Here is a 14,835-nt window from a genome sequence, read left to right as displayed (position 1 = left end):
AGGATTATGGCGCAGGTTGCGCCATCGAGATTTTTTGGGGGGATTTTTTACCTTCAAATAATATAAAATTCAAGATCTATATATTTTTCCAAAATAAATGTAAAAATTGTACACCTTAAATGCACCATATTTAATCCATTAGATGAAGAAAAGAAAGTGTTCAAGGGTATTATCGAATGGGTAGGAGGGGGGGGGGAGAAATATCCAACTCTTACATATTAGGCCTTAATTGACACGTGGGCTCTTTGGTGGGGGGTGTCTGAATTAAACGTTGGGGGGACAGTATCCAATTATAGGTCTTAGATTATGGCGGGTATTTTAGTTAGAGGGGATTGAGCATTAAATTGAGGTGGGGTATCCAATTCTTGTGTATTACTATTGTCTTACACTGTTGCGGAAATTATGGTGTGGAGACTGAGAATTAATTTCTTTGGAGGAGGTAATATCCGCTCTTCATTATCAACAGTAAGTCTAAAATTGGCATGGAAATTTTTGTGGGAGGATTGACTATTAAATTTAAAGGGGGAGATAGGAAGCTCTTGATAAAGTGTTAAATCTTACATTGTCAAGGGATTTCTGTACTGGAGAGAGAGTTCAAACATTAAATTTTAGAGATGTTTTTGATCCGCAACGTTCCAAAAGAGAAGCTGAAAAAGACTAAATATATCGGGATCCTAAGAAAGTATTGACACCCCATTCATTAAATTAATATTCTTGAAAGCCTGCAAAGAAATGGATGTAAAAATTTTCATCCTCGCTTCGCTCGCAATGATGTGTTGCGTGTTCGGCGCATTACTTAAATGAATGTGAAGTTTTGTACTATAACTGCATTACAAGACATAAGTAATGTTCTCGATGTTAATAAATAACTTCTTATGATATAATGCTTTGGTTAGTATACTGCTTAATTTAAAGCAGGTACATCATTTGGAACAAAAATATATCGAATCCTCATTTCTAACTTCATGTTACAGGAAAATATTACTTTAAGAAGTTACATTTGCATTGAAGATGAGTTTTTCTTATCTTTATCTTAAGTTGTGGAACAATGTGTGTTAAATACTCAAATTGTGAGTTTTATAAATCCACTCACAAACACTACTTATAAGCATATTTACATAATTTAATTTACTACATTTAACCAATCAATGTGCTAGCTTTAAGATTTTTCGAAAATCGAACAATAAAAAAATATGGACTGTTTAACGTGGCATTTCATTCAAATAAACATAAGTTATTATGTATTCAACAAAAATATTTGATGGGGATTATAATGAACAGTTTTAGGGGCGGTCTTGAGTGATGGACACCTCTGTTGATGGAGGAGGGGCAGATCAAGTGTGTTCAGTAAAGCTGAGAGAAAAGTTACTTTCGGTAGACACGCTGTCGTAATTAAATACTCTGTGGGGATTACGATGTGGTTTGAGGGCACGAATGACATGATTTTGGGGGGATTGCGCCATTGGCCTTGGGGGGGGGGGGAGAAGGACACCCCTGGCTACTTTAGGTGCTTCGTGGACTTTGAAGCGAAATAACAGAATTTTAACTTTGCTCCGAACATCAGCAGCTGTTGTAAGTGTCTGAAAAAGGGATTCGCCATGAAGGAGTTTCGTTTCTTCAACCTCTGACACTTGGATCAGCTGTCTTACACCAGACCTCGTTGCCACTTGTTCTGCTCTTGATCTTTTCTGCTGCTTTAGTTGTGCGATGGACTCTGAATCGAAATAATAGAGTTCTAACATTTAGGTGGAGGCATAGCGTCCCCAGGACGCTTGTTGCTTCGAAATTTAGTTGCATGAGGCTCTTCGTTTTTGAGATGTAAGGTGTTAGTTGACGCTATGGCAACGTAACAACTCGTTCATACGCGAACATATCCATAACCTAACCTAACCTAACCAAAATAATGTAAGCATTTGTATTTTAATACTTTGGCACTTCCTGCCCCCTCCCAATTCACGTAGAAGGACACATTTTATGTATATTTACATATGTAAAGTATTGTTTATGCCGATCTTGCCCCTCCCCCAATCTACCTTGCACCCCCAAAATTTATCTCTGATTTCGTATCATACTGGTATCTTGTTAGACACTGTTACAATGTTCTTCAAAATACAGCTGTTCGTAGCCTAACAAATATGTTATCTTGCAGTTGCAATATTGGATCTTATTCAAACAAAAGTGTGTTCTGAGGTGTAAGATTGCAATTATTTCCAGTGGTGTAATGTGCATAGTTTAAAATAATAATACAATTTATTGTAATCATTGCTGAATTATTATTATTTAAAACAATAACTGAGGTTTGTTTAACTATTCGGCGAAATTTCAGATGAACCCACAACACACAATTCCTGTAATAAAATATAGCGGCACTATTAGTTGGGATTAATATTGCTTAATTCTAATAATTTAAGAGAATTTTTGTTTATAATTGTGAATAGAATTGATTGGAGTTTAACATTTACTTATATTTGTATTTTGTTGTTTAGCGTCGCTTTTCTTCCACTCTTGGCTAATCGTGACGATGATGATGGTGTTTTTATGAAATTCATGACTGAATATTCACAAAGAACTTTCATGCCTAGACCGTGATACCTAAATACCATTTCAACTTTTTTTCCTAAATTTTGCAGTAGCCTATGCTACTTGGCTGCTCTGTAACTTGGCCGAGTCCCACCTCTTAGAACGCATTAACTGATCTCGTTCAAGTCTGTTCTCACAGGATTCTATGGGCTATTAAATTTTCATTTCTCAACAGCTCTGTAGTTACAACGGTAAAAATATTGGCGAGTTTCCCACTTTGCCCCGTATACTGCCTTAATATCATCTAGAATTTCATATTTTATTTGGTAACTTAATGTCATGCTTTAACGTTTATGTTGTGTCGTTCTCTAAGCTTGAACAATGTGACCTTGAACCTAACGTAACCTAATTGTTATTCTCTCGCTCTTATAGTCATCGAAGTTGTTCCGCTGGTTATTATTATTCATTGAATTTTACTTCCCCCATATTCACCACTTTCGTGCTTACACCTGCAATTAACTTTTATATCGAGTTTAATCAGTATAGCGGTTTTTATCATTATCACTTATAGGGTCATTCTTTGCCTACAGTAGAAGACTGCCATAAAAATAATCATAAAAATCTTAAGTGCACAATAATTATGATCCAGGGAATCTGTCATTTATGTACTTTTTCTCTTCCCATTTTGAAATGGTTAACCTTGACTAGAACGCAGTGTTGAAGTTACTGGTTGTGTGTGATTCTCGTTGGTAACACTATCTTGTCAACGTCAGATATCCTGCAAGGAATCCGTAAGTGTGTTCGTGTAGCTATATACGTATTAGTTGCATTAACACTGATTTCCAAGGGTTATCTATATTGGTTACGCTTAGTTCTTATGTCCTTTTTACCATGGTAAAATTATAGTGTGATAAATTACACTTGATTTTTTGTTTTATTGTAACCAGTAGCGTTTCCTGGCAAAGAAGAAATATTTAGAGTAAAATTCATTTAAATGAGCAATAAATACTTCATTTAAAATATTAACACTGGGTTATTAAATTAATGTCGGGGTTTCAATGTTTTTCTGTAATAGACAATATCTTGTTGTTACGTATTTGGCCGCTAGGAGGCAGGTATAGGGTTGCCATTCGCCCCAGATTATGATATTTGGCCAATTGGCTCAAGGTGTGATTATCATGATCATATCAGCAAAGTGCACGTATAAAATATCGTCAAGTTCTCGCTGTAAAAACGCCTTTCATAGGCTTTCCTTAAAACGTGTGAATCTGTTTGCCCGACTTCATGCTGTTTCTTCCCAAAGTGCACTGCGTGATGACGTCAAGTTGAATATCATTCATTCAGGTCTGGCGTGCAACATCAGTCAGTCGGTATACCACAGCTATTGGAAACAAGCGATATCATTTCATTCAAAGCTATACAATGAATGATAGTCTCAAGCTCAGGCCCGTAGCCAGGTAGGGGCCAGGGTGGCTCAGCCCCCCTGGAACTGCCGTCAGCCCCCTTGACATTAGGTAACACTATTTTGTATCATTTGTTTTCAGTGAAGAGTGAAAAGGTAGACAGCATATATTATATTTTGCGCAACTTTGGTGAAGGATAAATTCACATATCATGAACAGCAGCTATCACATTCTTTATCTGTACCTTCGCTGCCCCTGTTGCGACCTCCTTTTAGACAAAAATCTGTCTCTTTGATGTCATCATGCAAATTCCCTCCGCATCTGCGTCAAAGGTCAACATATCCCAAGTTTTGGGAAAGAAGGGGAGTTTCATTGCTTCGGCCTGGGGTGGAATGTACTGTAGGCACTATGATTGAATATTGTGCATTTATTCTTGTGTGATATAAATATTTGTATCATCAAAAGTACTATGGAGTGCTTAGTAAGGGATGATTTCAGTAGCAGTCAATTAACCCTTCAAGCAATGTTTTAAAAGATATAAAAAAATCTAAAATTTATGAAACTTATTTACCCCCTCCCTCCACACACACACATAAATAATTTGCCTTCGTTTAACACTGTTAAAGTTATGAAAAATGGAGTTGGTTTACAAAGCCCCCCCTGATAACCTGTGAGTTCCCCTGGAGATCAATTCTCTCTACGGGCCTGGTCAAGCTTATCTTAGAATCTTTGTTTATTAAATGCACGCTTTAATTTTGTCGTTTTTTCTCCATAGCAAAATGACAATCGACCTTTACTTCATGGAGGAGTCCGCTCCTGCTCGAGCCACCTACTTAGCAGTGAAATCACTGAACTTAGAGGTGAACATAAAAAACGTAGACCTCCACACAGGGGAGCAATTAACGCCTGAATTTCAGAAGGTAACAATGTACTCTTTATTACTATGAGGATGGAATACTTTTCCCTTGCTGATAATGCTCATGACGTTAACAGATTTCACCTGGTATGGATTGTTCTAATGAAGTTTCATAATGTATGTTAGTGCACGTTTTCGTTTAACGTGAATACAGTTATTTTAATTTTGTTGTATGAGTTTATTGTGTATCAAATTAGTTTCTAGTTGCAATTAACAAAATAATGTATTTTACACTGTACAAACGCAAACAATTTCATCTTATCTACATATGAATATCCTTAAAGATAACTTTTTTAGTCACTCACGTTTACACTGTTACTCAAAAACACAGCAGTGGGTGTTACCAGGCACGAATCCAGAAATTATTTTCGCGAGGGGCTAAACATCAATTTCTTTACAGGAGTATAGATAGAACCTCGCAAGGTTTAAGGTCGATGGTGGCGATTACGTTCCAAAACGTAGGGGGCGGGAGGGGGCAAGAAAAGTTTACTTTCTCTTGGTAGACGAAGGTTAGCATTAAAAAGCCATAGTGCGGGGCCAAAAATGGAGAGCACCTGTCTCCTAAATCTGCCACTGTTTAAGCTGCTGTTTTTTTTTTCTTTCAGAACGTGATATCGGGACATTTCTTATCACTCGACTCCTCTGTTGCAATGTACGAACGTTGTGTTTGTGCCGAAACAATCTCAGTAGGTATGTGTATGTGTCCGTTTTACGAAGCTGTTATGCAATGGACAATCCATTCGAATGTTTTGATTTGATTTGATTTAGTTTATTTTACTTCGCGTTTTGTGCCTCTTGGCTAATTTGCGAAGATGGGGATGAGTGATGAAATGATGAAATTGATGAATGGACATTCACAAACAACCATTCCCGAGCGGGATTCGAACCCGGAACTTTTGGCGTCGCAGCGTGATGTGCTAACCACTCAGCCACAGGGTCCGCCCCATTCGAGTGAGTTCTCCCAGGTTTGGATATGAACCTTTATGGTGTTGTCGCCTGCCTTCGAAACGTAACTTTAACAAAAATCCTAATTTCCCATCCTGGTGACTTGGATCTTCAAGATTTAGGAAGAATTCAGACCGAAGGCACACACACGTCGTTTGCACTGAGTGACCCAATCAACAGAAACTTTTCACACCATAGCGGCACGACAGGCTGCACAAGCCTGTGTTCGATTTGTGAAATCCTCAAGCGACGCGTATAGCTTGTAGGTTCGGTGTGAAACCTGGTGGGTCAATCTCATTGTCACCTTGAAACGGCAGCTCGTGTTGACCATAGAAGAAAAATATGTTGCCAACCGGTGGGAATGTCCCTTAGTTTTATTCTATCTCCTATTTCTGTGCTTGTTAATTAAGGCAACATCTTACAGTTGGACATACACAAGAGATGTGCTATGCAGAAATTTTAGCGGAAAATGCAGGCTCCGCCAGGCATACTGTGCCATTGCTCTACAGCCACAGCAAAAGATCAAGCGAAGCCAAGGGTGACTCGGTAGCTCACTTGGTAGAACAAAGAATGGCACGGTATATGCCAGAGACCCTGGTTTTGGAGTCATGGTCGAGCTTGCTTTTTCCGCTAAAATTTCCACATATGCAACATCTTCTTGCTTTCTCTTCTTGACATTCATAAAATTTTCGGCCTTCATGGCTGCCCCTTTGTGGTAGTTATTGTTTGAGTGTTTTTCCAAAACAGTTGACTTAAAAGTCCCTTTTTAAAGCCCGCATCACACAGAACTGGATTTCCAGTAGGTATGCCCTAGTTGGTGCTAGACTGGCTACCAATTTGCTAGTTTTCGACTCACACGATACATATCAGCGTACTTGTCGATAGACTTTTGTTCCCATACGAGGGAAGCTGTAATGGTGGCCGCGTGAGATGTAAACAATGTATCACTTCACATTTTTAAAAGCCGATAACTATTCAACCGAGAGGAATAACGTTTCGTATAAAACGTTATTAGGTACAAAACAATGGCGCTGCTTAAATACATACTTTACAACGTTTATTGTACAGGTATGAAAGAATATTTTAGTTGTTTCAAATGTAAACACCGTGCGCTCGGCATAGATGGTGTAACTCAACGCGCCTTTCATGCTGTATACGTTATACATTGCTGGAGTAACACTCGGAAACCACAGACAAAAGCGCTCCTTTGCACACTCACAGATTATCTTCACATGGCGAAACTTTGCTCTGATTGGCTGTTCCACAGAATCCAATCGAGGAAAGCAAGTAGCAATTAGAACATGTCCTATTCCTCCAAAGCAGTCAAGCAGTCAGCCAGGCGGCCATGATTGCTACCTAGAAAGTTAGTTCAGCGCCAACTAGGGCATTCCTACTAGAAATCCAGTTCCGTGTGATAGGCGCTTAACCCACGAAACTCACGGACTGCATACAGGAAACTTGGTCCGGTCACTAATAAATCGTCACTCAAAACTTAGATTTTCAGTCAATCTGTGCAGCTTATTTCCTTCCTTCTTCTTCTTCTTTTTTTTTTTTTTTTAATGATGCTCCAATGCCCATTACTGTTGAAATATTTACTTTAGAGACCTTCGATCTCTTCGGTTCATGACCCGAAACTAGCACTACACTGTCGGCAATATCTTCAGCTTTGAACCCGAACTTGTAATAGTGGTAGACTTCAGCACTTTCCAGCAAAAATATGTCCCCCCTTCCAAGCTCTACATCTTATACAACTGTCAATGGACACTGACTGATCGCTAATCGACTGTCACACTTACTCCTGAAGTGTTATTGAATGATTCTGTTGTACAGACCAACCGTGAAATTGAATCCGCGTATTTATATGCATATTATATTCTGGAATGTTCCGCACATAAAATGTTTTGTAGTTCGACTCCACTTCCTATTCAAGAACGTTCCCTCTCGAGCTTTTCAGAGAATTAGTAATCAACGAATCGCCTGACTCATGGCGCTGCCTTCAACAGTGCTTTGTTGTGCAACTTCCAAAAGCTGACAAATCTTTAAATAATGCTCAAGTTCGTTGCGACAACACCGAAAGAGCAAGAAACGTTTACATGCAATATTATCAATAACATGGTTATTCCTCAGAGTTCTAGAACATTCTCCGCTTTTCCTCGATAATTATATCTCTCTTTAAATTATAATCACAATATTTTATTTCACACACACAAGCCAAAAACCTCATTTTATCTAATGTAAATCGAAAAATTTCGGAGGGGCTCGAGCCCCCTGAGCCCCCTCTGGATACGTGCCTGGGTGTTACTATACTAGTTTCCATGTGAGAAGTAAATTGACGCTTTGGCAAAGTAACCTTTGTTTATTCATGAGCATTTTCATAATAATGTAAGAATTTGTATATTCATTTCGTAGTACACAATGTTGTTTAAAATATATAGGCTAGTAGAAATGTTTTCTTGCAACATTAGGTCTTATTTAAACGTAATTTTGTTCTGAGGTGTAATAACAAGATTACAATTATTTCAAGTGTTGTAATGTGCATATTTGTTTTACAAAATTCTAACATTTATGCCAATCCTTGCTGAAATATTATTAAAAGAATAATTGAAGAATAATTGAAGTTTATTTGACATTTCTGTCAATTTTCAGATGAACCCGCAACACACAATTCCTGTAATAAATGATAACGGCACTATTATTTGGGACAGGTAATTATTATTACTTAGTTCAAAAAATTGGATTAACTTTTATTTATAAATATGTACAGAATTGCTTGGAATTTATGTTAGAGTATTGCAGTTGCTCTTTTTAGCAGCCATCGTGTTTAACTTATAGAGGGAAAGAAAGCAAAGTAAGATTACATTAATATGTAAAACGCAAATATTATAATACAATTTAAAACTATAAATGTTCATTTGTTCATTTTAGCATTAATCTCTTACCTTCACTGTTTGGAAATGAACATTATGCTTAACATTAAAATAACTCTATTACATTTAGTTTACTTGCATTCGTTATTATTATACTGCACTTGTACTGTCTAAATGATGCATTCTTACACATATTTGTTCTTTACTATTGCAGCCATGCCATTAATGCATACCTAGTGACCAAGTATGCCAAGGATGACTCACTCTACCCCAAAGACCCCAAAATAAGAGCTGTGGTCGATCAGAGGCAACATTTTGATACAGGAGTGTTGTTTGTACGATTAAAGGACATTTGTGTAAGTACTCGTACTTTGGTTGAAGTAAAATGTGATATATTTTTTATCATCCAGGAAGACATTAGCTTCAAAGTGAAGCAGTTTTGGTGGGGAACGAACCAGGGTGCAAAATCATTCACGACTGGTGGAGGGGAGGAAGATCTTAATTTATACATACATACACACATGGGCGCCATCGGGGGGGGGGGGGGGCAGGGAGGGCACTTGCCCTCCATGAGATTTCTGGAAAGAGTTAATGTAATTTGAATGGTGAAATTGTAGAGATATTTTGTAACAAATAGGAGTGCTTTCTGTGACTTACAGGCCGTAAGTTACAGCAACTATTATTATTATTATTATTTGAAGTAGGGTTACATGTAAGCTATTTTACATTGATTATCTCACTATAAAAAAAGCTTTTTGTCCTACATTAATTAATGTTAAGTATACAGTTATTCAAATTGTAAATGTATATAATTAAAAAAACACATATAGTAGTAGTAATAGTAATTCAATAATAATAATAATAATAATAATAATAATAATAATAAAGTTTCTGTGACTCTGCCCCCGTGAGAAAAAATCCTGCTGGTGTCCTTGCCTACACACACACACACACACACATATAGCTACATACGTATATTACAGGCGCGGCTCGTGCATTATTTACCCGGGGGTTCACTGAAGTCATGTGACATATATTCAGTTTCCTCAAAATAAACTTCCTTCGCCTAACAAAAGGATGGGGGCGGGCTTAAAAGATTTGTCCAGAATTTTTTTTATATGGGAGTATAAGGTTTTGTATTAGGGGTGTGCGAATAAATTTAGGGCTGAAACTACAATAAATTGTGCCTTTATGAAAAAAGTTGAGTTTTGTTGGAATGGACGTCCTCAAGTAGGGGCAAGTAATATATTTTTTCCTCAGGAGGAGCAAAAAACACTCCTTCAGTCTGAAGTTACTGCAACGCTTTTATAATAATTACCAAAAATTACTGTGACTGAAATTAAATTATATGCGTGTAATATATAATTTTTGGTTTACATTCAATTTCCATGGTGAGCGGCCCCCTTTTCCCCTTCCGGACGTCCATGCTGACTAATCAGAACTGGTCCTACATTTGTTAAAGGGAAATGGCAACTAATGGCATGCGCATACTAGAAATCGAACCTGAGACCCTTTCATTGATACAAGATAGCTTTGTTCGAATTTGGGGCTGGTCGACCAGCACACGCTTTTTTTCAGTGGACAAGGAAGTTCGTTTACGTTAATTACGTGCATTTCTATCGGTCATTTCTTACCTGCGCGGACACAACGCCTACACTGCATCATGTGACATAACCTAGGTAAAGTCCATCCCTCGCTTCACTCGCAGCATCACTTAATACTTTCCAACAAGTATCCAAGCACTTCAAAAACTAACAAACTTGAGACGATTGACACCGAGCGACAGCGAGTCACGTCTTCGCGCCATTCTTTCTCTCTCGCGAACCCGAAGTGTTTCCACCTTTAAGGAAAAACCTCTGAATGCATGCACGAGCTATTTTGGTAATGTATCTCCTTTATTTTAATTCATCGCATCTAATTCCAGCTTTTATTTGTTTCCACTCATCCATCTCTGCCACAATTTTGCATTTATTCCAAGAAGTTCAGTACAAAAATGATACAAAGAGAATATTGAATATGTAATGTGTGCGCTTCAAACTTGAACCGCACATAGCAACACTGGAAGGGAGGAAGCAGCGAGATCGGAGCCTTGTCCCGCGCCTTCTGCGAGAGAACGAACTGCGCATGACCGTTGGGTTGAACATAGGTTCTGCAAATCTCACCTCCCATGTATTTTGTCCTATACCCTCCTCGAGCTTCTGCTCCCGCACGAAGCTTTCACAATGGCAAGAGCTGTCCTGTGGGGGTTCAACTGAGGGTCTGTATCAGGGCGGCCGAATCGCGGTTTCTTCTTCTCAGCAAAAGAGTTCACCGTATTACGGGCACAAATACATGACTTATTGTGTAGAATTTTTAGCGAAATAATGTGAAAATGTAAAGACATTGTTTATTGTTCATTCTCGAGGTGATTATCGTATATTACTGGGGGTTCACTGATCCTGTGCGCTATAGGGCCAACCGCGCCTGGTATATTATTGTATGATATATTTATTATGCTCTTACATATAAAACTAAATTACTAAACATTTAAATACATATATTATTAGATATATATAAAGGAATTCATTTGATATTATATATATATATATATATATATATATATATATACGTGTATATCTATATAATTCCTTAAAATATCAATAAATTTCAAAATAGTTGAAATTGTTTGCTATTTTTTTAAGTTTTCATTTATTTTTTTTATTTTTATTAATGTAGATTTCATACTTATATTTATATTTTGTTGTGCATGTATTGTTATTGGTGCAGATCTGTTAATGGTTTGAGAGAGAGAGAGAAAGTATGTAACACTCACAAACGCACAAAAGAGACAGACATTATAAGTACTTCGCTCATTCTATGTCTTTTATTATTTTTAATAAAGTATATTTACGGTAAAACTAGTTGCTTAACTTCGTTCTTGTAACAACACGGATATTTTTGTTGCAGGGGATTTTTTTAGGACGAACATATATTTCCCCTCCTCCTCCCCCCAGGAAAAATCTGGGGATGTTCACGCTGGTAATAAAATGTCATGAGAAAGACGCGTTTTCATTGTGATAATATTATTTGAAAGAACATGATAGTTTTGTAAAATCCTGTTACAATTCTCTGCTACATTGTCTGTTTGGTTGTTCTAAAGTGAACATTGTTACTTTCAGTTACCAGTAATCTTTCATGGAGTCACAAGAATATGTGAGGAGACGAAAGAAAAATTGTTTGATGCTTATGGCCTCCTCGACAAGTTTCTGGAAGGCCACAACTGGGTTGCTGGAACTCCAAAGCCAACCATTGCGGATTTATCTTGCTATGCAACAGTTTCCACTCTGTGTGTAAGTGTTTATATTTTCATCTGAGAGTATCCTCTCATGGGCGTCGGGAAGGGTGCTTGAACGGTTGAAATTGGTATCGTTCACTTCACTTCAAGTTACAAAGAATCAGAAAAATGTTATAGTTTTCGATGAAGTTAAATCGAAGAAAATAACTGTAAAATATGTTTTCATATTCTAACATTGAAACTAAAGAATAAATGATCTCACAGTTTTCAAATTAAAGTAAATAGAGTTTTATGTGAGGTCACAAAACATATACACTATGACTATACTTTCCTACTAATTTTAAAGAATTTTCTTGAACAAGGTGTACAAAAGTTAATAACAAATTAGAATAAATATGCATTTCAATATATTAACAGTAACAAATGTAAAAAGTTAATCATAAACAGTTATGTTGGATATTCACCCTTTTGGTGAATCTAATAGAAAACGCTCCAAAAGGGTATTATAATAATAATAATTATTATTATCCGTTTGGAATATAAGTGGTTTATTTTATATATTTATAAAGGTTTTATAATAATTATCAAAATCATAATAATTACTATTATTATTATTATTTCTATTATTCAAATTTTATCAATGGCCTGATCACCCCCACAAAAATTTTTGGCGATTCCCATCAATACTCCTCTTGTCACTTTATAACTACCATGTAAACTATACTTCTTGATTGGTGAAGATGTCCCCCCCCCCCCTGGAGTAATAGGAATTTGATCTCGATGCCAGAGTATTCGGGTGTAGTGCAGGGGGGATCTGGCACCCCATCCGTTAACTCAAACCATGTTTATGAGGAATTACAGAAAAATGTATTACTTGGTGATCAAAATTATATATCAATGAAGAGCAATATGCTATACATTGTTTTAAAGGAGGGCATAAGATTGCGAATATACAATACGTGTGTTTGTTACACCGTCAAGTACTATTCCACTAACTTTGATTCAGAAAATGCAGATTCAGAGGTTGCCAATTGCCTCAGTTTTCTACCTTCGAATGTATTTGTATACAGTGCTGGCAGAATACATTTGAAGAAATTTTGCTATGCAATTAGAAATACTACTACTTGTAAATTTCCTGGGTTATATTTTTAATTATATGTTTCATGAATCATATATAAATAAATAAAATATCAATAAATATCCATCTAAAGTATTACTCCCTCTGTCCCATAATTATAGTCCTGTATGCCAAAATGGTAGTACAGAAATGACAGACGAAGAGGCAGATGGAAAGCACAATTTGTACTGATCCTTGAGTAGTAAAGTTGTATGACTCATTTCCTTCTTTCATGTTCTTCTTCTGTATACACCAATGTCACAGTTTGAATATTGGGCAATTATTATGAGACAACAACCAAAGGTGTACCGGACAATAATTATGGGACAGAGGGAGTAGTTTGTTACCTCTGGCTTTCATACCACATTTTGCATAAAATACATGGAATTTCTAACTGAATCTTCTACTGTATTAAAATTAATTTTCTGTATTTTCTTAGCAATTTTTCCCGGTGACGGCTTACCCTAACGTGTCAGCCTGGCTGCAACGTTGCAAGACTCTTCCTGGAGCAGATGTCAACGAAAAGGGCGCCAAAATCCTTGGCGATTTCGTCAAGCAAAATCTTGAAAACTAAGGAGACATGATACTGATATAGTCAGTGGCGGCGATCAGAAGGAGCGTGGGGGCAGCGTCACCCACTTTTTGTCACCTTTTCCCTGGAACTATGACCTTTTAATGGTAAGCATTGTCTACCAGGAGAAAGTAAACTGTCCTTCATAACCCAGTTTTGACACCCTATCGCCGCCACTGGATACAGTAATGCCATTTGTCTGCCATTTCTGTTGCATATTCACTGCAATTAAGTGAGAAATGTGTGGACATATATCAGATAAATACGCTATCACTCAAGATGAATAATAAACAAATCAGAATAGAAGGTTTGTTGTGTTTTATTTTCTACTAGCACTAGCTGATTGCCCGGCGTTTCCCGCGTATTTATTTATCCCAATCTTGTATTAGACAGGAAAATAATGAATGCTAACTATAGTGTAAAATATAACTAATTTTAAATGTGATCGTGAATGTCACCAATTAGCTTAGCGACTCCGAAAACTATGTATTCGACAAAAACCATGGTTCATTTGTGGCATTTTTTTCACCCCCTCTCACCCCCGATGCCGATAGGTGATGAACTTGGAGTTGAACCGCATTGGGAGTGTCACGAAAACTATGGATTCCATTCGCAACACAGCCTGAATGTTAGACAACTCGAGAAACACTATCGTTGTGCGGATTGCATAGAGTCACGGATGTCTGTCTGTGCGGAATATAATATCGGTGGTTCTCGATTATTTTTACATGTCACCCCTTCCCACCCCACCCGGGGTGCCAGGGATGTCTTACCCCAAAATATTATTTCCAGATTGCAAGTGGTACGTGTACCATGTTCGGTTGAAATTGCTCCGGGCGTTCGAGAGTTATGCCGGAACAAATAACCACACACACACACACACACACACACACATACATCCATTTTTATATATATAGATTACTTATATGCAATGGAGTTACATCGCTCGCATGTCCTGCTGGCGGTTGGAAAGCAACGAATCAGCAATCAGTTGAATTCTCCTCGACTGAGATCGAGCATTTTCGAGTCACAAGCAGTGATGTGCCGTAGACTATAAGTTTACGTCTACATGCGTTGTCTACATGTAATCTACGCGTAGATTACATTGGGTTGTAGTTTACATATACTACGTAGACAATCTAAAGTGCATTAAAATTAATTTTCAATGGTTTCGTGAAAGGAAAGTGACATTTTCAACTATATTGGTTCCTAACGAATTCAA

The 14,835-nt window shown here is 37.3% G+C and overlaps 1 protein-coding gene across 1 annotated transcript; it reads left to right on the top strand.

The window, feature by feature from the left end:
- Positions 1-3,205: 3,205 nt before the first annotated feature.
- LOC146003736 (glutathione S-transferase 1-like) lies at positions 3,206-13,908 on the top strand. Its single transcript, XM_083142132.1, has 6 exons — positions 3,206-3,311; positions 4,699-4,843; positions 8,431-8,489; positions 8,866-9,007; positions 11,810-11,980; positions 13,482-13,908. Exons 2-6 carry the CDS (start codon positions 4,703-4,705, stop codon positions 13,614-13,616), a joined length of 648 nt encoding a protein of 215 aa, XP_082998258.1. The 5' UTR covers positions 3,206-3,311; positions 4,699-4,702; the 3' UTR covers positions 13,617-13,908.
- The last annotated feature ends 927 nt before the right edge of the window (positions 13,909-14,835 follow it).

The sequence above is a fragment of the Lepisma saccharinum genome, chromosome 20, assembly GCF_977018435.1.
Source record: "Lepisma saccharinum chromosome 20, izLepSacc3.1, whole genome shotgun sequence".
Lineage (NCBI taxonomy): Eukaryota > Metazoa > Arthropoda > Insecta > Zygentoma > Lepismatidae > Lepisma > Lepisma saccharinum.
Note: the sequence above shows the minus strand (reverse complement) of the source record. Positions and strands in the feature narration are given on the sequence as shown.